General features: G+C 38.5%; 1 protein-coding gene across 5 annotated transcripts in view; it reads left to right on the top strand.

Annotated features, from left to right (window-relative positions):
* PIP5K1B (phosphatidylinositol-4-phosphate 5-kinase type 1 beta) overlaps window positions 1-25,265 on the top strand; it is a 109,972-nt gene that overhangs the window by 60,493 nt on the left and 24,214 nt on the right. For all 5 annotated transcript variants that reach the window (XM_071580212.1, XM_071580216.1, XM_071580214.1 and 2 more), the window contains 6 exons: window positions 3,400-3,552; window positions 5,457-5,756; window positions 19,822-20,033; window positions 22,075-22,158; window positions 22,258-22,306; window positions 22,844-22,928. In XM_071580212.1, the coding sequence (XP_071436313.1) occupies window positions 3,400-3,552; window positions 5,457-5,756; window positions 19,822-20,033; window positions 22,075-22,158; window positions 22,258-22,306; window positions 22,844-22,928 (883 nt within the window). The remainder of the gene's footprint in view (window positions 1-3,399; window positions 3,553-5,456; window positions 5,757-19,821; window positions 20,034-22,074; window positions 22,159-22,257; window positions 22,307-22,843; window positions 22,929-25,265) is intronic.

Genomic DNA, 25,265 nt, shown 5'->3' with positions numbered 1-25,265 from the left:
TTATTTTATTGGGGTTTTGTCCTTTTTTTTAATAAGTTTTTAAGTTTTTTTGTTCCATTATTGATAACTGCTTCTCTAAAACCAAATGAATTTGAAAGGGCTTGAATGAATAAAATGAAAATTGATTAAAGGGTGCTGAAAGATGACTTAAAATCCTACTAAATATATTACTTCTGCTCTGTTCAAGTATGCCAAAATGTGGAGGAGGGGTGTTTCCTTTATGAATAATAAGTCTAAAAGCAAGCCTTAGATGGTTTTGCTTTTATTTAGGTTGAATGTGCATCTTATTTTAATTCTTTAGTACTATGTATGGGTTTTGTATTACTAGTCCTCATGACCATAGTTTTATATAAAAACAGATCATTCCTTTGGATTATAAATAGATGTAGCAAGGAAATATAGTTGGTTTGGAGCTTTATAGGTCAAAGAATCATAGAATGGTTTGGCTTAGAAGGGACTCAAAGATCATCTAGTTCCAATCACCCTGCCATAGTCAGGGATGCCTTTCACTAGATTGGGTGGATCAAAGCCCCATCCAGCCTGGTCTTGAATACTTCCAGGGATGGGACATCATCCACAGCTTCTCTAGACCACATGTTCCAGTGCTCACCACCCTCACAGTGAAGAATTTCTTCTTTGTATCTACTTTAAAACTACTCCAAGTGGGGTGTCACAAGAGCAGAGTAGAGGAGAAGAACCCCATTCCTCAACCGGCTGATCACACTTCTTTTGGGGAAGCCCAGGATGCTGTTGGTTTCTGACCTGTGTGTGTACACTGCCAGAAGGGCTGCTTTCAATCCATTCTGCCCCCCAGCATGTGCTCAGGATTGCCACAGCCTAGGTGCAGGACCTTACACTTGGGCCTGTTGAACTTGTTGAGGTTTGCACGGGTGCACTCTCGAAGCTGCCACAGTTCCTCTGGATGTCTTGGGTTGAGCTGGCACTGCCCAATACAGAGTCAGTCTCTCTCCCTGCCCCTACTGAGAAAAGGGAGGGGAATAAAACCTTCAAGATTTAAACTTAGTTGTATACATTTATACAGAAAAGAGAACATTAAAATAAAACTACAATATAACACACACACCTACACAAGTTAAATACAACAACAATCCTCTGCCTCCCACCAAAACCAGATCCCATCACTCCAGATCCAAGATGCCCAGCAAGAAACAGAGAGAAATAACAATAAAGGGTTTAATTCCCTGAACTCAAACAAAATGTGAAGTAGCAGTGAGCAGCAGCCAAGGCCTACTCAGCAAGGCAGCAGCTGCGTGTCTTGCCTCTGCCTCAGCCATGATGGGAACTGAGAGAACTCCTCCTACTCTACTGTATTTATATCCCAGTTTGCATCATCTGGTATGAAATATTTCTTTGGTTGCTTAAGTCAGGTGACACCTGTCTCTCCTAATCTATGTAACGCTATCTCCTAAACTGAGGTCTACTAAACTGGGGCCTACCAAAAAGCCTAACTAAAAACTACCACTCCCTTCTCTCCAGTATCAGCCACAACACTCAGTTTGGTGCTGTCGACAAACTTGCTGAGGATGCAGTGATCCCACTGTCTATGTCACAAACAAAGATGTTAAACCACACCAGAACCAAAACCACATCCTGAGGAATGCCCCTTGTCACTGGTCACCACTTGAACACCAAGACATTGATCACAACTCTTTTGAGTGCAACCAACTCCTTATGCACTGAGTTGTCCATCCATCAAATCTATGCTAGTTTGGAGACAAGGATGTCTTGTGTGACAGTAGTGTCATTATGTAATATGTTGTTTATCTATCTCTTTTTATGGACTTGGGAAAAGATGAAGTATACAGGCTGTGTTGCCAGCTGCTAAAAAGGCTCTGCTTTCTAGAGTAAAGCTGTTACCACCTGCAACTTCTTTTCCATCTAAGAAAAAAAAAACCCAAGGGGTATAGTGCTGATTTGCTCTAAAGCTTTGTAGTGTTACAGACTCATATAGTAGTTCTACCTGCAGAAACTCACAATCATAGGATTAACAAGAATGATTTTTTGTATTGATTGAAACTGGGTGAACTGCAGAAGCAAGGAGAGGAACAGAAACATTTTAATACCATGCAAAAGTCTCTTAAAAATTGCAAGCTTGGGAAAAACTTCACTATACCCAGGATAAGAAGATGCATTAAGGCAGTGGTTTGAGTCCACAGGAAGCATGCTTCTCTAGTTTAAGTGCTCACAAAGGAACATATTGATTAGATTTTCTTGTATTTCTTCTTTGCCATCACCAGCCACTGAAATCAATGGCAGGATGGATTAATGAAAGCTGTTTTTAACAAATAAAATTTTTTTGTCTTGTGGAATTGCTCGACTCATCTCAAGCAATGTCCTGATTGGCTATATATTTCTTTCTTTAAGAGTTATTCCTTTTACGCTGATAAGACCAGAAACCACTACACTGCTAAGAATATTTCCTTGATGCTAACACTACTCACAGTTCACTTACTGTGTAGTTTTGTTTCTCGCAAAGACTGAACACTTAAATTATTGGACTGTGCAGTAAATCTTCAACTGTGTTAAACTGATGATATATAACAAAAGAAAAGGTGTGTGAATTAAAGTTCAATTACCTTAAATGAGTTTTTGAGTTTAGTTTAGATTTTTCTGTGATTTTGAATTTAATGTCTTCTCTCCATTTAGTTTGAATGAAGTTAGAATTAATGAATTTTTCCTCCTTAATATGATTGTAATTTTTAATGTGTCCCGTGGAAGAGAAAGCCTTTCTAAATATCCAAAATAATGGTCCTCCAACTCCCATTTTTTCTTGATTACTGGTATTGAGATTTTTTTCTATTTCAAGGAGTTTTCATTCAGAAAACTACATTAGCATCTGTACCAAGATTACTAGTCTAATGGTTTCAACCCCAATTTCACAGAATAAGATTTGCCTATTTCTCTACAGCAAGAAACCTCCACTCCACCTGTGTTTGTCTAACTTCTTCTTGTACCTGTTTCTTTCATAAATGACTGTGAAAAGCAAAGAGTTGCAGTGCAATGTCTTCTTAAGGTTTCTGACTGAAGATTTGCTGTGTTGTCAGTATGGGGATTGACTTCTTCTGCCTCAACCACTCACATCACTTAAAGGGAATGTTCAGCTAGTGCAGCGGGACCTGAAGAGGGACTGTATGCTCAGCTGCAATCTGCTCTTCCATGGTTGTGCAGCATGTCCCGGGCAGAGAGACTGTTACAATTGCCCTTGAAACCTCAGCCAAATTGTGCAAACCAGTTTGCTGTACAGTATTACCATAGCTACAGTTGAAGAATAAAACCCGTGATTTTTTCATGCCTTTTTGAACCTGCAGTTCTTTGTGTTAAACTTGTGTTCGGGTAATGAATGCATTGGCAGTGAAAAACAATTTTTGTCTCTTCCAGTATTCAATCTGCAGCGAACCTTTAATTGAACTATCCAACCCAGGTGCCAGTGGGTCCTTATTTTTTGTAACTAGCGATGATGAGTTCATCATCAAAACAGTTCAACACAAAGAGGCTGAGTTTCTACAGAAGCTCTTGCCAGGTTATTATATGGTAAGTAATTGAAGACTGTATTTAACCTGTATTTTCCTGTTTCATGTCACACTTCTGAAGATTCAGTTTCATATGTCTTGTAATCTTTCTTTAGTTTTATCTGTATTTTCTGTAATTTTTTTTATTTTTTTACCTGTCTCACAAGCCCAACAGAAAGAATAGATAGAAATCAAGAATAAATTTAAGAATTGCTGTTCTTCTAACCTTCAAGATAAAGCTGAATGTCATCGTCTCATTTAATACCAAATTTTGCTTCTAATAAGCTAGTAACAAAAATAGGTTTCCAAATTTCTAATTATTTTTTTTCTCCATTTTGTATTTGTCTACCCTCTGCATTTCACTCAGAGTGGACAAAGAAACTAGACTGGTCAGTTTCACTTTTGTTTCCAACTAATTCTGAATTCCATTTCTCATGTATTAAAGCAATGTGCTGTAAAAGGTATTTTTATCCATGTAATTTGTTCAAAACTTAATTTTCAAATAGCACTTTTTGAAGGCTAGCACTAAGTTGATTGTGTTTGGTTTTGTGTGTCAGTTATCACAAAGGAAAACCATTGATCTAAAAGTAAATAGAACTTAATTTTATTTTACTTTCATTTTTTTAAAACAAATTCCAGTCATACCTATGAACAGAGATTCTTCTGCGTGGTATGCAGGACTTTGTATTAGTACACCTGTGATGGATTTTCTTTTCTTGCTTTGTTTTCTGAAGTAAATACTTGAAAAATTACCATCTCATTTGTACTAAAAATGAGGAGTGTTTGTTGTCATATATATATATTATAAATCTCATTATTGCACTAAAGTAACACATTTTCACTATGTAAAAAAAAGGTGTGTGCTGACATATTTAGAAGGATAATGGTGGCAGGTAGTTTTTGTTGTTTCTCAGCATGATAATCAGCTCAGCATAAGTTTGAATTATTACAAGTACATAGAAAGCCACTGTGTTGTTTCTGGGATCTTTATTCTCACTGTTAACATACACAACGGTTTGAAAAGTATACAACTTCAATCACTGTGATTACTTCCTGTGAAAGTACTTTCTTCTAATAGTTGTATGTTGTGACTTAGTAATGATGTAAGACTTAATTTTTTCCCTTCTTGGTTTTTCATGCCTAAGACTGAGAGTAGTTGTATTCAGAAGAAGGATTTTCTCTTTCATCTCTGTTAGACTCTCCTACTTAATTTTTTTGCCTACATTTTTTGTGTAATTTGGATTATTTCACAGACTCACAGACTACTCTGAGTTGGAAAGCACCCACAAGGATCATCGAGTCCAACTCTTAAGTCAATGGCCCACATAGGGGATGGAACCCATGACCTTGGCATTATTATAACCAAGTTTTAACCAGCTAAGCTAATCTCATTTCACTCTCTTCTGTTCTGATAGTCATTTGTGGTTCTGTTATGACCACACACTCCCATGGAAACAACTTGGCCATTTGGCACTAAGCCTCAGCGTGTAAAGCCTCATGGAGACAGGGGCTCTCTCTTTCAGAATCCAAGTCAGGATAATGAGAAGTACATTTGACCCATACTCCTTCCACTAGGAATGTAAAGGTTGTTCAGGGCAGAATAAATAAATCAAGTCTTCACGATGCTTTTAGGTTTGGCCTAGTCTGCTATTTGATGGTATGTGAGAAAGAGAAACCTGACATAAATGTAGTTACTGATCTACTTTTGGCCTGTATAAGTTGCTGGGGAAAAGGCAATGTTATATTAGCTTTATTACATAGAGACCCACAAGGAAAATCAACTAGTCAAAGAAATTATGCTGAATTAAAAGTCGTTCACAGTTTTCTTGATGCTTGTTAATGTCTTTTGCTTTGAAAAAACCCCCTTTCTTAAGCATGGAAGTTTATTGAAAATAGACATATTTAACAATATCTCTTTTGTTTTAGAATCTGAACCAAAATCCAAGGACTCTTCTACCCAAATTTTATGGGCTGTACTGCGTTCAGTCAGGAGGCACTAATATTAGAATTATTGTCATGAACAATGTTTTGCCACGAGCCTTGAAAATGCATTTCACATACGACTTGAAAGGTTCCACATACAAACGGAGAGCATCAAGAAAAGAGAGGGAGAAGTCCAACCCTACATTCAAAGACTTGGATTTTTTGCAAGATATGCATGAAGGCTTGTATTTTGACTCTGAAACACACAGTGCACTAATGAAAACACTACAGCGGGACTGTCGAGTGAGTAAAAATTGACTATTTAAACTTCTGTGTTCACATTTCCTATATTTATCTAAGCAAAACAGATCAGAACATGGCTCTGTATGTTGTTTAACCTCCACTCATTTTCCGTATTGGTCAATGATGGAAAACTGTGGATGTCAGAGCACTGTTAAAGCCTGTATTTTACTTAAGCTTTTGGAATCTGAGATCATAGAATCATAGAATGGAATGTCCATATACTTCTTCAACACTAACAGGCTAGGGGCCATGAACACTTCCCTGAGGAACTCCTTCTAGCGCTTGACCACCCTTTCACTGTACAACTTTTTTGTAATATCCAGACTGAACTTCCCCAAAGCAACTTTGAGCCGTTCCCTTGTATCCTATCACTGGGCACCAGTTATCAGGGCCACCCTCTCTGCTCCCCTCATAAGGTGTAAACAGCAATGATTCACCCCCACTCAGTTATCTCTAAGCTGAGCAAACCTGTATCTTCGTCTGCTTCTCACAAGTCATGCCTTGTAGTCCTTTCACCGTCTTTGTTGCCTGCCTTTGGACACAATCTAATATTTTTATATTCTCCTTACACTGTAGATCACAACAGTGCACACTATACTTGAGGTGAGGCTGCACCAGTACTGAGTGTATTGGGACAATCACCTCTTAAACCAGTTGGGTATACTGTGCTTAATTCACCCCAGGATACAGCTGGCAATTTTGTTCCAGTCTTGTGGCCACCAGAGCACATTGCTGACTCATTGAATTTATTATCTAGCACAATCCCAAGTTCCAGGACTGCCCCCTATTTCTCTTTGTGTCCACACTGATCCATGTGTGGAAACAGAGATTAATATAGGAATGAAGTCCAGTAAAGATGAGGAGGAGAAGAAGGAGGAGAATGATTATTTCCACTAATTTGGCGATTTTAATTATTTTTTCCTGAGGCACAATTAGCCCTGTGGTACCATTGTTACATATGATAAACTGTAAGTAAAGCTTTGACCTCAGTACCCCTTGGGTAAATTGGCCTCTTTGGAAGTTAAGGATAGCTAGGAATGGGAAGGCATGCCTAGTGACAGCAGTCTTATTTCTGGAGCAAAGTAATTTTTATTTCAGCTGAAAGGTAGTCCTTAGTGTTCACATAACATTTTCAAGGCAGGAGAGCAATACCTACCATTGCTCTTTGAGACGACCTTGGTGAATGGAATCAGCTACTGTAATGGACAGAGAGAACTGTTGTAAAATGGACTTTTTATGTAGCAAAGGTATAAATTAGGAGAAGGGCGAGTTATCCAGTTTTTTTATTTTCCCAAGATTCACAAAGTTGTGGAGAGAAAAAATGGCCTTTGTCTGAGAGGAATCTTCAGAGTTCTGTAATAAAAAAGCAGAACGGGTAGCCTGAACTCATCACAGAAAAGACATCCTGAATATCAGAGTTTGTTGTTCGCTGCCACCTGTGGTGCAAGATGGAAAGCATTGTTTTTGCACATGAATAGAATTTTTTGTTTAATTCTCACAGAAGGCTGCAATGCCTAGTGATTGATTTGTAAACTGGGTGATCTAATGTTCAGCTGGTATGTTCAGCCTGAGACATTTATCTAACACACATTGTTCTTTCTGTAGCCATTTGCAGTGAATATTTCCTGAGCTCCTGCCATGTGTGATAATGCAGGACATGGTTGCCCTTTTGTGCATGCCTCACTTGTTCAAGGTTCCTTACCCTATCAAAGCCTGGAGGGATCTATTATTTAGAAAATAACAAAGGGAACTTAAAAGGGGGAACTGGATTGAAAATTGAAAACAAGAATCAATCATTTAATTGTTACATATAAAAGGACTCTTACTGGTTCTTTGAAAGTCTGAGTGAAATCTTCCTACTTGTTATTTGAGTGCTGAACTAATATAATTTTTTTCCATGTGTAATCTTTAAATAACAACTCCAAAGTTAGTCTAAATTTCTTAAAGGTCCAGCTAAATTTAAAAATTATTAAATGAAAGAAAATTAACTTATAGGAATCAGTGTCTGTATATAAATACACATATATACATTAAAGTGTATGGCTATGTATATCTGTAGATATATATATACACATTGAAGGTTGTATGTATGTAAAAAAAATTAACTGGCATTTTTTTCTAGTCAAATAAGTCACTCTGTGTTGTAAAGCAAAGGAGCAGAAACTGTTATCTTTCAAACAACTGCATTTGCTCCACAAATGAGTTTGGATCTGGCTACCTGCCTTGTACTTCTACCTTTAGAAAGAGTAGAAGTACTACCTTCATTTTGTGAGAGGGCAGTCTTTCCACTGGTTTTTTTATGCCTGTGTGGTATTTGTATGGCTACTTAGTGTGAATGGCAACTGACCAGCTTTTTAAGGTTTAAAAACTTGTCATCTCTTTTTACTGTGTGGTGAGTTCACCTTGGCTGAATGCCCACCAAGCTGCTCTATCACCTCCCCACCCAGCAGGACAAGGGAGAGAAAACAAGACTGAAAACAAAGTTGTGATAAGACAGTTTGCTAAAGCAAAAGCGAAAGTTTCTGTGTGCACAAAGAGGAAAAAAATAGGTTTGTTCTCTACTTCTCATCAGCAAGCAATGTTTGGCCACTTTCTGGATAGCAGGACTTCAGCACATGTAGTGCGTGCTCTGCAAGGCAAACACTGTAAATAACGAATGCCCCCTTTCCTCCTCCTTTCCTTAGCTTTTATATCTGAGAAGACATGATGCGGTATGGAATATCCCTTTAGTTAATTTAGGTCTGATGCCCTAGTTTTGTCTCCCCCCAGAATCTTGCCTACTCTCAGCCCTTGATGGGGAGGAATGTTGGAAAGACAGCACTGATGCTGTGCCAGCTCTGCTCAGCAGTAGCAAAACACTGATGTGTTATCACCACCTGTCTAGCTACCAGTGCAAACCATAGCACTGTGAGGGCTGCTATGGGAAAATGAATTCCATCTCAGCCAGACCCAATACATACTGTTACTTCAAAGTGAGAACGTTAGTGTAAGCATTGGAATTAAGAATTTCTTTAAGGAAGGAAATTTTTGATCTTCCGTGTATTTTAGGACTAAGAAATTCTCTTTTGTATTGCTTAAATATATAAGCCATTATTTGTATTCATAATTGCAATCAGAATCAGGAAGCAATGGAGTTTTTTTCCTGCTTCTTTAATATGAAAGTCCCTGGCTGGTAGGCCCTCTCCTCCTTAAGGTCTATTAGTAATTTCAGAGGCCCGACAGAACTTGCCAGTGATGACAAAGGTGGTGGTAGGGACCTCCTACAGTCTGTGTCTGCTGTCACTGAACCACCTGCCCCATTCAGCAATGGGCCCACTAGCAACAAAAGCTTTTCTTTGACATCCCTTAACTTTGAGATTTGACTGCCTTGGCAACAGTTGCCATCGCCACATGCCCAGGCAAAATTTCTCAATTCCTTCTTTGTAGCCTGTCTGTCCTCCCCTGCCCTGTATGCTCCTTTTCACATTCAAGCTGTTATGTGGCTTTTTCCTTGTTTAGTTAAACTGGCCTCCTGATGTGCATCTGCTTATCTGACACAGAATACCTTGACAGCTGACATGGAGTTCCTCCCCCAGGGAATGGAGTACTGGAGGGGCAGATCACTGCTGGAGTATCAGCTCCTGTCAGTCACACCTCCCTGCAGCACTGGTGGGGAGATACAAGATCTGCCCAGTTAGAGAATGGAGCTGAGTGCCTTGTGGTGATCTGTCATGGGCTGGTGCTTCCAGTAGGCACTACAGATTGCCTGCTTTGGGACAGATACGGGTTGATAGCATTGTCCAGACCCTGCATCCCCAGCTTGTTATGTTCACCCTCGAGGTGACAGGGTCTGAAAGCTCTGCTCACAGACCATTTTGCACTTTTTGCACCTTAATGCTACAGTGTTCGCAAAGATGTAGCATTCGTGTGTTTATCATACATGCCACATGCACAATTAAAAATTTGAACTGTCTTTCAAATTCCAGACTATTGCTGAGACTTACTGTGTCCTACCCTATCCTTGCCAGCAGGTACTACCATAGTTACTTGGGTGGGTCACATGTGGAGACAGGGAACACCCTACATGCAAATAGTACTAAAAGTAAATAATTTCACTTGCCTGAATAGTTTTGCTGAAAATCTTTGCTTTGAAGTGCTGTTCTCTTCTGAGTGCTTTAATCTGGAAAGCAAATGGTCCTGTATTTTCTGTAATGGTAGTTACAGAGAGTATTGGAAGCTAGTTTCAGTAGCTGTGATTTTTTTTTCAGTAATCATGCTGCTAGCTACTCTATTGCAGAAAATTGTAGTTTATTAAAAATAGAGCAGATTCTCCAATTGGCAAACAAAATTCTGAAAGAGAGCAAGAATTAAGAGTTAAAGCACATAAGCAAGTACTAAATAAAGTCACTAAAAACATTGGAGATGGTTTGAAGTGCATTTGGGGATTTTGTTTTTAAAGCTGCAGAAAATAAAACTCCACATCAAACTTAACTGCTGTTGTGTTCTGTTATAAACACTGAACACTGCAGAATTGCTTTGGTTCTGAAGAATACTTTTGTGTGGAAAGGGGTAAGCCATGGCACTTAAGTGATGTGTTAGACAGAAGTAACATTAGCAGGAATCCATATGAGCAAGGCTAGAAGTGAATTAATGATAGCATTCTGTTTTTCATAGCTGATACAGAATCAGTCATCCACTATTACTTATTTGATTTTTACTGATGCTCTTACACAATCCAATAAATGCAAATTACCTCTGTTGGCAGAAAGCAAGTGGAAGACATATATTCTCCTGTAGAAGGAATTCACAGTCCAAAGACACAAGTAAAAAAGTTTGTCTCTTTATCATTCCATGTTAAAAAAGGGGATAGAGTTTTATAGAAGTACATGTCAAAAATTACTGTATGAAAGGTACACCAGCACAACTCATCAGAATATGGTCTAGTGGTTTAATTTTGAAAGGACTCTTTATATATTCCCTGTAACTCCATAACATACAAAAGAATTGGTAGTTGCTTATTAAAAGAAAAAAAAAGAAGAAATTTGCTTTTGAAAGAGACAGTATCATGGTTATACAGATATATTATTCTACAAACTGTTTCTCATCTAGTTACCTAACAAAGTGTGTTGATATAACTTTAGGCAAGAAATATGTGTTCTAGGAGAATAGGTAATCATAGGATTCTGCACTGGCAGATATTAGTGTGAAGCATACACAGATACACCATGTTCTTGAATGTCAGCTAATCATATGCAGGAGTTTGGGGTATTCTTTTAAAAATAGCCTTATCACATTTTTCCTGTTTTGTCTGCTTCTGAATTCAAGAGAACAAATAATTGAAAAGGGCTAAAAGTACGGGTGGATGTAAATGCAGTTAGCTTCATTAACTGGGCAGTTCGAAAAAAGCTTCCAAGTATTCTTCCTCATGCTTTTTACTTTGCTGTTAATGTCTGCTTTGTAAGATGTTTACCTGTATGCACTCAAGTAGCACTCATGACTCACCAGTCAATTCCTGGTACTTCTCCCTCCCCTTACATAACACTTTTTCAGGAATATAAATATCAGAGAAGAAAATGAATTATGCAAGTTATGAAAAATATATTTATGTAATCTGAAATTTGGGATAGAACTCCCCAGAAAAGTGGCAAAGTTATCATATTGTAAAAACTGAAGTTAAGATTTATTCCCTGACTATTCAAAAAAGGGTGGGGGAAAGTGTGCCACAGTATAAGAGCAGCAGTGATTTCCATTTGTTACTTCAGGATGACATTTTTCCTAAAGAAACATGTTTAAGAGCTGGACTATAAACTCAAAACTGGTTCTCCTTAGTTACCCTGGTGACCTTAGGCACAGGGACAGCTGTCACATTTAAAACTATATTAAGAAATCTTTTCCACAAACAGACAGGACAACTCATTGTGAAACTGGAGAATTTTGTTTTGCAGTAAGTAGATTTTTGTATCAATAGGTAGGGTATTTTTAGAGCTATTAGCTGAAGTACTAATGACCTATGAGTAGGGAAAGAGTGCATGTTTTATGATTTCTTACTGGGAATACCTTGTCAATATTCATGAAGGTGGAAAAATAAATTTCTTCTTCTCTCTGTAAATACAGCTATTACTAAGAAGTGAGAATCAATAATCTTTACCATTTCCTTTACTTTTCTCCTTGAGCCAAGTCTTACTGAAGATGAGGAAACCAAAACTTTTCCTGATGGATTGTCTTAGTCTTGTTCTCTTTGTGGCAGAACCCTTAATTTTTACAGTGTATTTTTGCATTAGAAAATTAGGAGAATGATTAGATGCTTTGAAGAATTATTGTCAGGATTATTTAAGTAACATTTAGCTGGAGAATTAAAGTGTATGAACACAATTTTTTGTCTGATGGTCAGAGTAGGAGTCCAACTCATGTTGTTTTTTATTTTCTCTGCCTGAAAAATGTAGTCATAAAGGACAAAATGCATTGCTGCTAAGACTTTAAAATAGAATTAGGAAAAAAAGCAATGGAATTCAGCTTTTTGTATTATCGGATTTTCCTTCTGGTAATTTTAAAGAGAAATTGAGCCTATTTATTCCAAAATTGAACTTTACTAGTAGTATTTTTATAGTTTGATCTGTTGTTGGATTTGGGCATTTTTGTTTTTTATTTTTGAGACATTTGGTAGCAATGGTTGGGAATGGTTCTGTTGGTGGAAAAGTAAAAAGCACAGTTTGCTAGGGGTGCTCTCTACATTTGCAAAACATGCAGTTGGTGAGGAATGTTTTGAACAAAAGTATGTAGTTACCCATTTTTCATTTCTAAGTTAACATTTGAGCAACTGATATATTGATACCCATATCTCAAAGTATCTGTTACAGAAGCATTGACAATTAAGCAAATTGTGGTCATTCAGTTTTTAAGAACAGCAAAATAATTTCAAGATGCTTTTAGTATTGAGAATTTAATGGATTTTGAGAGTCTTCATTTTACTTACATTATCAAAATTTTATCAATAATATAGACTTTTCTGAGGAAATTATGTTTTAAAAGTGACCAACAAAGAAGTCTGTCAAGACAAGCAAATTCAAGGCTGATGAAAAAGAGGGTGGTATCTCCTAAGTTGAAGGAGCAAGTATTACATCACTGCTGTTTTAGCCAGTTGCTGCAAAAGCTTAATGGCATGAATGGATATATGTTTTGTGCTGAAGCAAATGTGATAGAGATAGTGTATGATCATATTTACTTATGGAATTTTTCAAATCCCTTAGTAGTGTGTATAATGTGTGTGTCTCTACTCAAAAGATCTACACAGATTATTCCTTAACTCAAATAATTTCAGTGTCCCATTCTACAGCAAGTCCTCACAAACAATAACATTGACACAACTTAATGGAGTATTGAACTGCAGCACAGGACAGAAACAAAAGGTGGCATGGTGTGACAGGGAGGTGGAGAATGTACAAATCTTAGATGAAGAGGCTCTGCAGAAATGGTAGTGTGAGGAAAATGGACATGGCATAAAGCTGCAGATCTCTTTTATCTTTATGTATCATCACTCCTGTGGTGTCAATTGACATTACAAATTTCTCTTCACTCTTAAAATCAGAAACCAGATCATTAGTTTTTGTAGTGTTAATTAAAAATATATTTTTAGAATTCATCCCAGAATCCTTAAAAAGGTGGCTGATGTCATTACAAAATCTCTCCCAGAAATTTTGGATGATCTTGGGAATCCAGAGAGGTTCTAGTTGACTGGAAGCTGGTGAATGTTGTCCTAATTTTCAAGAAGGGCAAGAAGGAGGCCCCTGGAAACTACAGGCCTGTAAGTCTCACTTGAGTGCCTGGTAATGTTATGGAGAAGATTCTTCTGGGAGGTATCAAAAAACACCTAGAAGAGAACTCAGCCATTGGTCACAGCCAGCACAGCTTCATGAGAGGAAAGTCCTGCTTATCAAACCTGATTTCCTTCTGTGACAAGGTAGCTCACCTAGGGGATCAGGGGAAGCCAGGTGATGTAATCTTTTTGGATTTCAATGAAGCTTTCAACACTGTCTCTTACAGGATCCTTCTGGACAAAATGTCCAACACACAGCTGGATAAACACATGCAGTGGGTGAGCAATTGACTCAAGGGTCAAGCACAGAGGGTGACAGTGACTGAGGTGACATCAGACTGGTGACCTGTCACTAGTGGGGTTCCACAGGGCTCCATCCTGGGCCCTGTGCTCTTCAACATCTTTATCAATGACTTGGATGCAGGACTGGAAAGGATACTGTGCAGGTCTGGCAGATGACACAAAACTGGGAGGAGCTGTTGACTCCCTCGAAGGCAGAGAGAGACCCTGCAGAGAAACCTCAACAAATTAGACTACTGGACAATCACCAGCCATATGAAGGTCAACAAGGGGAAATGCCAATGCTGCACCTGGGATGGGACAACCCTGAATGTTTGTACAGACTGGGGAATGAGATGCTGGAAAGCAGTGCCATGGAAAGGTACCTGGTGGGGTACCTGGTCAATGGCAAGTTGAATATGAGTCAGCAGTGCCCTGGCAGCCAGGAGGGCCAACCATGTCCTGGGGGGCATCAGGCACAGCATCACCAGCTGGTCACAGGAGGGGATTGTCCTGCTCCGCTCTGCACTGGGGCAGCCTCACCTTGAATACTGTGTGCAGTTTGGGGCACCACAATGTAAGAAAGAGGTTAAACCATTAGAGAACATCCAGAGAAGGGCAACAAAGATATGGTGAAGGGCCTTGAGGGGAAGCCATGTGAGGAGTGGCTGAGGTCACTTGGTCTGTTCAGCCTTGAGAAGAGGAGACTGAGGGGAGACCTCATTGAAGAGAAGAGGAGGGGCAGCCACTGATCTCTTCTCTGTGATGACCAGTGACAGGACCCGAGGGAATAGCCTGAAGTTGTGTCAGAGGAGGTTTAGGTTGGATGTTAGAAAAAAGTTCTTCACCCAGAGGATGGTTGGGCCCTGGAAGAGGCTCCCCAGGGAAGTGGTCACAGCACCAAATCTGACAGAGTTCAAGAAGTGTTTGGATGATGCTTTCGGGCAGATGGTGTGACTCCTGGGGATGGTCCTGTACAGTGCTAAGAGTTAGACTTTTAATCCCTGTGGATCCCTTCCAACTCAGCATAGTCTGTGATGCTGCTGTTGAAATGGGAAGTGATTCTACACATGTTTTGGTGGGAAAGCGGTGATTCCTTTTCTTGGAATAGATTTTTTCTAAACCAGACACAATGCTAAGCATTGGCATTTGTGCACTTGTTTCTAAGAAATTCTTGTTTTGTGATACAGTCTCTTATTTTGTCTTGATTTTACATAGCTCCTTATGTTGAAGAGTAATTACGGATTTGTTGTAAAATTAGTCTTCTCTCTGTTATGTTAATTCTTATGTCCCTTTTCCAAAATGCTTGTAAGAGAGGAAATGATTCCCTGCATGGTAATCCTTTCACTACTTGCATTTCATAAACCTGTGATTTTTTTTTATTTGAGTAGCATTTTTCTTCATCCTTTTATAAAAATGACCTGCTGACTATTTTGCATGTTGTTTTGCATAGATAGTAATGTGAATGCAGTTTTCTCTGCCAGACAGTGTGCAGCTTGGGCTGGCTGCACGTAAAATAAAAATTTCATTTCATAGCAGAATTACTTGTTTTCCTCCGCTAATCACTGCCTGAGACAGCAGAGTATAGTCATGTCTAAGATGACTCACAGAATGCTTTAACATCTGATTGGCTCTGAGAAAAAGAAATCTGATACATGCAGTTATTTTTTCATGTTCCAAAATGACATATTTTATGATGACATTTTACTGGGGTTTTTTATGTACAATGAAAGCAAAACAGTGCTTAAGGCTTAAAGGAGTGAGTGGTGCTTGCCATCTGCAAGTTGTCAAAGCAGCTGAAGTCAGCCTTTTCAACAGCACTTGGTGGTGAATTGACAACATTGTATTGGTAAGTCTGTGTAGCTAGTCAAATAATACCTATATAAATACAAATGAGATGAACAATTTAATGTCCAGTTAATGAACTGAAGGTTTACTTTTATCAAATACAACATTTGGTAGCACACAGCATGATTAAGACTATTCTTGCTGAAATCTCACAGTGCTGTTTTGCTGGCAAGGTACATTTCAGAGGGCTTACATGAGCACAGATTGAATTTTTCTCTTTAACTACCCAAGTAGTGTATTTCTTGGAGTTAATGTCATTTCTAGTGATTTCACATAGAATGGCATAAGGTGTTTTACAGGTCTTTCTGCTTTTGCTGTGAATATAGCCCTGTAATATTGTAAGCTATTTGAGTGTGGTTTGTTCATTAGATTAGGTTACCATTTTGGTGTCTTTGTAGCAAAAATTTGCTGCTGCATCTTGAAAGCAATTCTATCTAAAATCATCAAAGCTATCTGCAGGTAAACATTGATACAAGGAAAGGTTTGTGCCTTTTTATGTTTTTGTAGAATGCTGCCTGTCCAGAAATATCTTGATGTGCTGCATTTTATAACTTGTCCTTGGTAAAACAGGTTATTTTGAACAACTGTGTGTGCACAATATTACTTAAATGTTTAAAAATTTTCATAATTTGGCATTTTAAATATTAATGAAGATACATATATGAGGAGACCCTTCACATGTATTCATCTGGAAATTCCACTGATTGAACTAAAATTTCCATCTTAATACTGAAGAGTTTGCCACAAAGTAAATTTTTGTTGAATGCTGATTTCCAAGATTCTTCCTTCTTATTCTAGTAATTATTTTCATATCACAATTTTCATTAGAAATGAACAGGGAGTGAAATGTGCATTAATGTGGTCAAAAGGGGCATTTGCCTAAGGAGTGGTTGGTTTGGTTGTCAAATTTCTAAGGGGATGTAACCAGAACTCTATATGAAACCTGTAGGCAGACAGAGGGGTAGATCACATTATAATATCCTGAAGACACTTTGTGAAGAGGGCAGTCCTGCCTCTGAATGGGACTGTGATCAGGGTGTCTGGGGGACCAGGGCTGTAGTTAATATGCTATGTGCTATTTGTAAGAATCTGTACTGCAGGTTATCAATGGAATGTGCAGATGTTTCAGTCTCATAATGGACTCGAATAACAAAACACTACTGGGTTTTATGAATTTTTTTAGTAATCCTATGACAAAGTCAGAAGTTGTGAAAAACTAGGCCATTTGTAAATGTATTGTCAAAGTATTATGGGTTTCAGTGGCAGTGGTGACTTGATGCAATCAGAAAGTTTAATTTTATCATATAAGAGGTCTCTGTGGAAGAAGAAGCAGCACATTACACCACAGCCTTCCATGAGGTAACACCCAATCCTAGATGTTAGGTTATCTAATTAGCACAGTAAAGTCATGTCCCTAATTCAATCTAATTCAAAAGGCAATAAGAATAGGTTGAAGGTGGAGCTGTCAGCAGTATTTTGTAACTGTAAAATAAAAATGGCATTGCTATCTCCAAGGCTGACTAGGTGCTGTAGTCAGACTTTCAATAAACAGTGTTGCTTACTGTCCAACTAAGGTGTTATTTTTCAGATTACCCACAATCTGTTTTGAGTATTTGAAGGCAAACACTCACTGATTATGTATTTTTAATAAATGAATTTTATAGGAATTTCTTTTTGAGAAAGTCTGAGTAAAAGGTGGCAGTAAGTAAGCAGTAAAGAAAATTCTAGAATTTTTTGGCAACAAGTGCCTTTGCACCTGCTATTGCTATTCTTGCAATTTTTGACCATTAACCAGAAGTCACTAGACACCAATATTCCTACACAATGCACAATAAAATTTCAGGATCTTCTTGTACGGTAATTTAGAATACTCTATTTTGGCTGAAACCCATGTGAGTTCTGTCATCAGAAGATGCGGTGCAGTACTAAGAGCATACATTAACAGCCTTTTTCTTGTTCCATTTGAACTAGCCTGCTACAATGCAGGATTACTCTGAGCAAGAACAAACCTACCATATCTTCTAAACTTACCCTTTGTGTCTAGAAATCAGGATGAGGCTGTACCTGTCTACACTTAGATTACAGTGTGTATGCTTAGTTTCTTCACTATTCTGTTTTTCTGAGCTATGAGGTTTTCCCCTACAGTTAAAGTAATTGGTATAAAACCCTCATGATATAAGATATATACATCAGGTGGTGTGCTGGTTTAAAAGTAAACCAGCAGGAAAAGTGAACCCAACACAAAAGAGATTATAAATCAGAGTTATAATTTAATAACAATATTACAATAAATGCAATGATACAAGACTCAGAAGTATAACCCAGCACCCTGGAGCACAAACACAATGGTGTTCATTAGCCCCTGTACTGAGCTCCACATGGTTCCCCTGAGTCCAAAGTAAGAGGAAGGGAAAAACCCTGTTGGTGCAGATGCCGGTCACAGTCTGGTCAAGAGTGGTGGTCACAGTCCTGTCAAGGTTCTGGTCCTTCTCTGGATCCAGTGAATGGTACCAGAAGTCTGCAAACCCCAAGATTATATACCCTCAGGTTTTGGTGGGAATGCTCAGTCCCTCCCCCAGGGCAGGGAGGTCCACTATGGGTGATCTGACTCTGTGAGTCATGGGGGATTTTTGGAATCATTGCTGGCCCATTAGCAGATATGACCCCTCAGGCTGGGTGTGAAGGTGCTAAAGACTTCCTGGAGGGGAGTTATCACAGCTCCTGTCTCACAGGTGTCTTTTAATACCCAGCTTGCAGCCTGAGGGGTTGGGTGTGCCCTGAGCAGCTGCTGCAAATGATTCATTGTTAACGGTTCATGAGAAATGACTTAGAGGGTTTAGAATACCCAGGTTTGGTCACACCCACACCGTGATAAACTGGTTCTGGCTGCTGAACTAGGACAGGTGTTTAAACAGTATGCATCCGTACTAACTTACTGATTTACTGCCACTTATTTTTTAACTGTTTGGGTTTTGGTTTGTCTTTTTTTTTTTTAATAGGAGAAGGGATGTTTCTACTTAATGATCTCAGTGTTTTATACAAAAATACTTATATTAGGATAATCTTCATCAAAGTTACATAGCTGGAGTTAACTGTTGTGTCATCTCTTCAAAACCACATTTTATTCTTGTTTATGTAAAAATATATACTATTGTCTCTTGATTCTGTACTAAAAAATTACATTACCATTATCTTAGGACATTGTGTATCAAAATGTACAATGAATCATTGCTGAGCTACGTGAGGTAAAGGAGAAGTGAGTGGCACAGGAATATCCCTCCTGTTTGTTACTGGCTTTATTCCCTCCACTTAGCACTGCTGTTATGTGAGACATTTAACATAGCTGTTGTCTGGTTATATTACTAGATGTGATCACAGCTTGTTTTAGATATTGACTTGGACTGTATTTTGCTTTCAATGGCAGCATCCCAGACTTCATAATGATGTAGCTGACTAGAAACTCATGACAGTACAGGTGCACAAGAAAAGGAAGGGAACTTGCCTGTTTGACAGACACAAAAATGTTTGGTAGAGCTAGAAGAGAAGGCTGATTGATTAAGTCATGCTTCAGAAGTAATACTTGTCTTTGAGTTTAGATAGGCCATATTTAGCCTAATGGAGAGATGCAAGATTTTTTATAGTCATATCCCATCAGTTGTTAGTGAGAGGGTGGTAGCAAATGCTTTTTTTGACAGTTGAAGGTTCTCCAAGAATACACTCTCTGTTCTAAACAGGAGGTGGAGAGGAGACAGAGAATACAATAGGCAAAAATGCTCAGTAAGGTCTGGAACATGGCATTAGAGATGACTTTAAAAAGTCTGTAGTTTGTAAGTACATGATGGAACTATTAATTGATTATTTGCTATGAATTAAAATGTATTGCCTAGAATTATCTTCCTTGCCTATAAAATAACATCAGGTTACATTTCAGATACACATATTTCTTTCCCACTTGTAACAAGAGCATTTAACTAAATAGATAACTAGCAGTATGACTTATGTGGGATAGTAAAATTTTTTTCTTAACTATAATTTCACACATTTTCCTAATAAAAGAATATTGTGCCTTGAATGTGTAATTTTTGCAAAATGCTGCTGTGTAACTCTTTTTTTTTTTCAGTATAGCCATTTCTTCTTTGTTGATAGGTTCTAGAAAGTTTTAAGATCATGGATTACAGCCTGCTACTGGGAATCCACCTACTCAACAGTCATGTGAATGAAAAAGAGGAAGAGGGTTCTCAAAGTGCAGCAGACACAAAACGTCATGGAGGACGTCAAGTTCTCTATTCCACAGCTATGGAGTCTATACAGGGCCCTGGAAAGTCAGGGGACTCAGTCCCAACAGAGACAACAAACACGTAAGTGCATAACCCGCTCTTAAGGTTACTATTAAAACTACTAACAGACAGAACATTCATGAATACACTGCATTTCAGGAGCTGAAAAATTAAGGCTTTTTTTCATTTGTTTGTTTCCCAAAAATGGCATCATCAAGATTTGCCACAGAGCATGAAATGAAAATGTAGATTAGTAGATTGATCATCTTTAAATACATGATAGCAAATTTGTTTATTTCAGGGTGCCTTGTGTATGCACAAGTGGGAGATGTTATAAGACTGATATTACAAGATTCCCAGCTATAGTCTAATTTTAACTAGAAGCAGCCTTGTGAGACATAAGCAAACAGTATTTATTCACATTGGCATGGATATTTCTGCAGTGGTCATTTTCATCTTGAAGCAGTATACTCAATATGTAGAACCATATCATCAGCCACTGAAGTACAGTCATATATGATATTTCCTAAGATTAAAAACTCCTGCTTTCCTCTTATTTTTCTGTCTAGCCAAACCTGCAGTAGAAATTTGAGTATACAGACAGTAGTTATTCTATGGTTTCCTTCATGATATATATAGTGCTAGTGACAACATTGTCTTCATCATTCAATGTTGTATATAATTAGTCCTTCATTATAATGAGGATTTAATTTTAAATTATGGATATATTTTTCTCCTGGTTCTCAAGGGAATTGTGTAAGTAAATACACCTAATGATACAGAAGCACGTGCTTAAACCCTCAGCAAACAAATAGGAGAATTATGATATTTAGCATTCATAGACAGTTTCCATATGTTCAGAGCGCTAGAATATAAATTGGAGCTTTACTGCACTCAGTTTTTACAGCTCAGTCACATTCACACAGCAGAATGTCAGTGCTGTATGTATGGTGTATTGTATGGTGGCAGAGGTGTTGCGCTGGCAGTTTTGAGGGGTGTTGGCAAAGCTGATTATATAGGTCATTCCAGAAAGACCCTGTGTTTATGATCTCTGGAAACCCACCTGGGGTCCGCATCACTTGAGCTAATACAGATCATATATCGTACATCCCCAGATCCTGAGAATGCAGTGAAAAAGCTACTGCAGCAGCTGAGCCCTTCCTTGGTTGCTTCCACTATCTCCTCTCTCATGTTGACATAACTGCTAGTGGGGCAAACATAAAGGTGGATGAAACTAAGCCTAGATCTCACTGAAAAGACACATAGATCAGTCTTCTGCTGTGGTTCATTGAAAGGCCATATAAGGATGAGGATGAGAATGGATACCCAGCAGCAATAACTGCTGCTAGCAGTGGGTTTAATTTCTAGTCATAACTTCCAAGAAAAGCTGACAGAACATAGTTTTGTAAATAATTTAACTTCTGAGTGTCTGACCAGTTCATGGAGCTGGAGTTTACATTAAGGGGATTTTACAGTAATTTAAATTTCACTGTCTCTTACAAGGTTTCCCTTATGCTTAGAAGAATAAAAAAAACATGTTTCCCTCTCCTCTCCTCTCCTCTCCCCTATCCTCCTGACCACCGCATCCCACCACCACACCATACCATGACCTGCCTCGCATCACCACCAAAAAAAAAGAGAAGTGAGTAGGTGGTAAGCCTCTTTTGTTGCTTTAGTGGCAAAATGGGGAAAATACTCCCAACCATGTGTTTGATAGCAGCTTCAGGTGTTTGTTTCTCAAAATGGTAAAAATGATTCAGTGGTACTGCATGTGCTGCATCCTGTCTCTTTTACTTCTGGTTTGTAGTAGACTCACGAATGTGAACAGAAGCTGACAAAATGCAAAATGGGTTTCCATTTCTAATTCTAAAAGCAATGGACCCTTTTTTTCTAGGTGGTGGAGTAGGAAGAGAGTGTCTTAGGATGAACATCTTACTCCTTAAGTCCATGGCTGAGTAAATACCTTGGACCAACTGGAGGCCCAGGAAGTTAGGATACTCAGCTTGATACTGTTGCTTTTTCTGTCCCTGATCTGTCTGTAAAGAAATTTTGGAAAAGCACATTAATACATAATTTATGTAATTAATAGATAATCTAACTACAATTTTTTAAATTCTCTCAGAATGGGAGGTATTCCAGCAAAAAACCATAAGGGAGAAAAGCTGCTTCTATTTATGGGTATTATTGATATTCTCCAGTCTTATAGGTAAGTTGAATTTCAAGTTTTCATTAAATAAGCTATTCTGAAATTACTTATAAATGAAAACTTTATAAAGCAGTTCTGATTTTGTTTTTGCATGTTTAGGTTAATGAAGAAGCTGGAACATTCTTGGAAAGCTCTTGTTTATGATGGGGTAGGTAGATTCCACTATTTTTTTAAACTGCTGATATTTCAGCTAATGGAACTTTGACTTATATTGATCAGAAAAAAGAAGCTTGCTCTGGGTTATTAGTAATCTAACATCACCGCGTGGTTTTGGCTGTTCTTAAAATCTTCCAAACACACGCTCTGATTTTATTTGTTGAGCTTTCAAAAAAGAACAAATATTATCAGCTTGTCCTTATAACTTACACAAGACCAGGCACTTAACAGGACACTGATGAATCTGTAACTGAAAAATACACATTGTGTGAAAAAACATAATTCAAATGTTTAGAAGATTTTGTATAATATTGCTGTAAGTCATAATTCATAATTTCAAAAAATAAATACCTAAAAAAGGTTCTTGAAGAATTAACCTTTAAAAGGGAAAATATTTTTATGATTCACTAGTCTTGAGTATGCTTGAAATGTATAATACAGTTCACCTGAGGTGTCCAGCTTCTTGCTTGACACTTTATTTGTGATTTACTTATCGAAAATGTGACTGAGACATTTTTCAATCTCATAGGACACTGTTTCAGTTCACCGACCAGGTTTTTATGCAGACAGATTTTTAAAGTTTATGAGTACAAGAGTTTTCAAGAAAGTCCAAGGTAAGAAAGTAGTGATTTTACTCTTTTAGATATTTTTAAAATCATTACTATATAACAATCCTGCCTTGGCAATAAAACAAGCCTTTCTTCAACATCATGTAGCTCTTTCATTACTTCAGTGAACTTACTAAACTTCTGGAAACTGGGATTAAACTCATACTAAAATTACGAAGAATTATTTGCCATGTATTTTTGTCACATCTGGGGCATCTAAAGATAAAAGAGATTCCTATATATTAACATTGATATAAAGATAAATGTTGTTATCTAAGGACACGTCCAGTCCTGTATCTGGTATATGCAGGAATACCTCCATTTATTTTAATTTATTTAATTTGCAAAAGTAAAGATTTTTTCAATGCCACTGCCAGCATGTTTGAAAAATTAAGTATTCTTCCCTTTGACATGGATTTTTTTCTGTGCCTTATCAAGGAAAAAAAATTTGAAGTAGGATATTTATAAAGTCTTTTGTCTTTATCAACCATTTCTAGTTTTCCCCTCCATTTCTCCTTCCCTCATCTTTTAATTAATTCTGAAGGGCAAGACACACATGACTAATAGCTACTTATGGGGTGAAATGGGCCGATGTTGGCTGGATGGCAGCTGACCACCCAGCCACCCTATCACTCACCCTCCTCAACTGAACAGGGGAAAAAATTGTGACATCAGGCTCATGGGTCCAAACAAGGAAGGGAGAGATCACTCCCCAGTTACTGTCATGGGCCAAAGTGACTCAACTCAGGGAAATTAATTTATTATAAATCAACTCAGCATAGAGTAACAAGAATTAAAACCAAATCTTAAAAACTACTTCCCTCCACCCTTCACTTCTTCCCATGCACGATTTGACTCCCAAATACTTTATCTCCTCCCCCTGAGTGGCACCAGTTAATAGGGAATGGGAGTTGTGGTCGGTTCATCACACATGTTTTTGCTGCTCCTTCCTCCTCACACTCTGAGCTCCTCACACTCTCCCTGCCATGGGAGACAATCCTTCACAAACTCTGCCAGTCTGAGTCCTTCCATAGCTGCAGTTCTTCATGCACTGCTCCAGCCTAGATCCCACATGGGTTCACAAATCCTGCCAGCGAATCTGCTTCAGTGTGGGCTCCTTTCTCCTCAGGACCACAGCACAAGGCTCCTCTCCATGGGTTCACAGCCTCCTTCAGGCATCTACCTGCTCCAGTGTGGGGCCTTCCATGGTCTTCAAGTGGATCTTTGCTCCACGATGGGCCGCCATGGGCTACAGGGGAACAGCCTGCCTCACCACTGTCTTCACCACAGGCTGTAGGGGAATCACTGCTCCAGTGCTTGAACACTCCCTTCCCCTCCTTCTGCACTGACCTAGATGGCTTCAGAGTTGTTGCTCTCATATATCATCCTCACTTCTCTCCTCCAGTTGCAGCTGTACACACACATGCTGCAACTTAAAATACACTATACCGGAAATGCTACAGCTCTCATTGATGGGCTCAGCTTTGGCCAGTGGTGGGTCCTTCATGGAGCCAGCTGCTGTATCAGATATGAGGGAACCTTCTGGCAGCTTCTCACAGAAGTCACCCCTACAGCCCCCTGCCCCTGCTACAGAAACCTTGGCATTCAAAAGCAGTACCTATAGGAGAGGAAAAAACAAAGCAAAGAGAAACCCACCAACATTACAGAGGGATATTGCTGCCTAGAGTTTTCAAAGGCTTAAGTCTTGCAGCAATAGTTTAACTCTTGATTTTCACTCCTCTCAAAACAAAATTATTGATTTCTATAACTTAAAGTAAACTCTGAAACTGTAGATCATCTTTAGGCATGGGAGATGGAGGGAAAACTGATCCTGTGTGAGTGAGTTCTTCCTGTTGTATGTTGTGTTATAACCCCAATGGGCAGCTGAGCCCCTAACAGATAATCACTTCTCCTGGTGAGGTGGGGGAGAGAACTGGAAGGGTAAAAGTGAGAAAACTCTTGTATTGAAATAAGAACAGTTTAATAGGGAAAGCAAAAGCTGTGTGTGAAAACAAATTCAGGAATTAATCCAGTCTCATGGGCAGGCTGGTGTTCAGCCATCTCCAGGAAAGCCAGGCTCCATCACATGTAATGGTGACTTGGGAAGACAAATGCCATAATCATGACTATTTACTCTTTCCTCCTGTTTATCCCATCTTATATCACTCTACTTAATGCCATATGGTCTAGGATATTCCTGTGGTCAGTTGGGGTCAGCTGTTGCCACTGCGTCCCCTCACAATTTCTTGTGCACATCCATTTCTTTCCTGGCAAGGCAGTGTGTGATACAAGCACTGCTCAGCAATAATTAAAATCTTCTTATGCTACTAATACTGTTTTTGT

Source organism: Pithys albifrons, chromosome Z, assembly GCF_047495875.1.
Source record: "Pithys albifrons albifrons isolate INPA30051 chromosome Z, PitAlb_v1, whole genome shotgun sequence".
Lineage (NCBI taxonomy): Eukaryota > Metazoa > Chordata > Aves > Passeriformes > Thamnophilidae > Pithys > Pithys albifrons.
The sequence above is the reverse complement of the archived record's forward strand: the minus strand, read 5'-3'. Positions and strand labels throughout refer to the sequence as shown.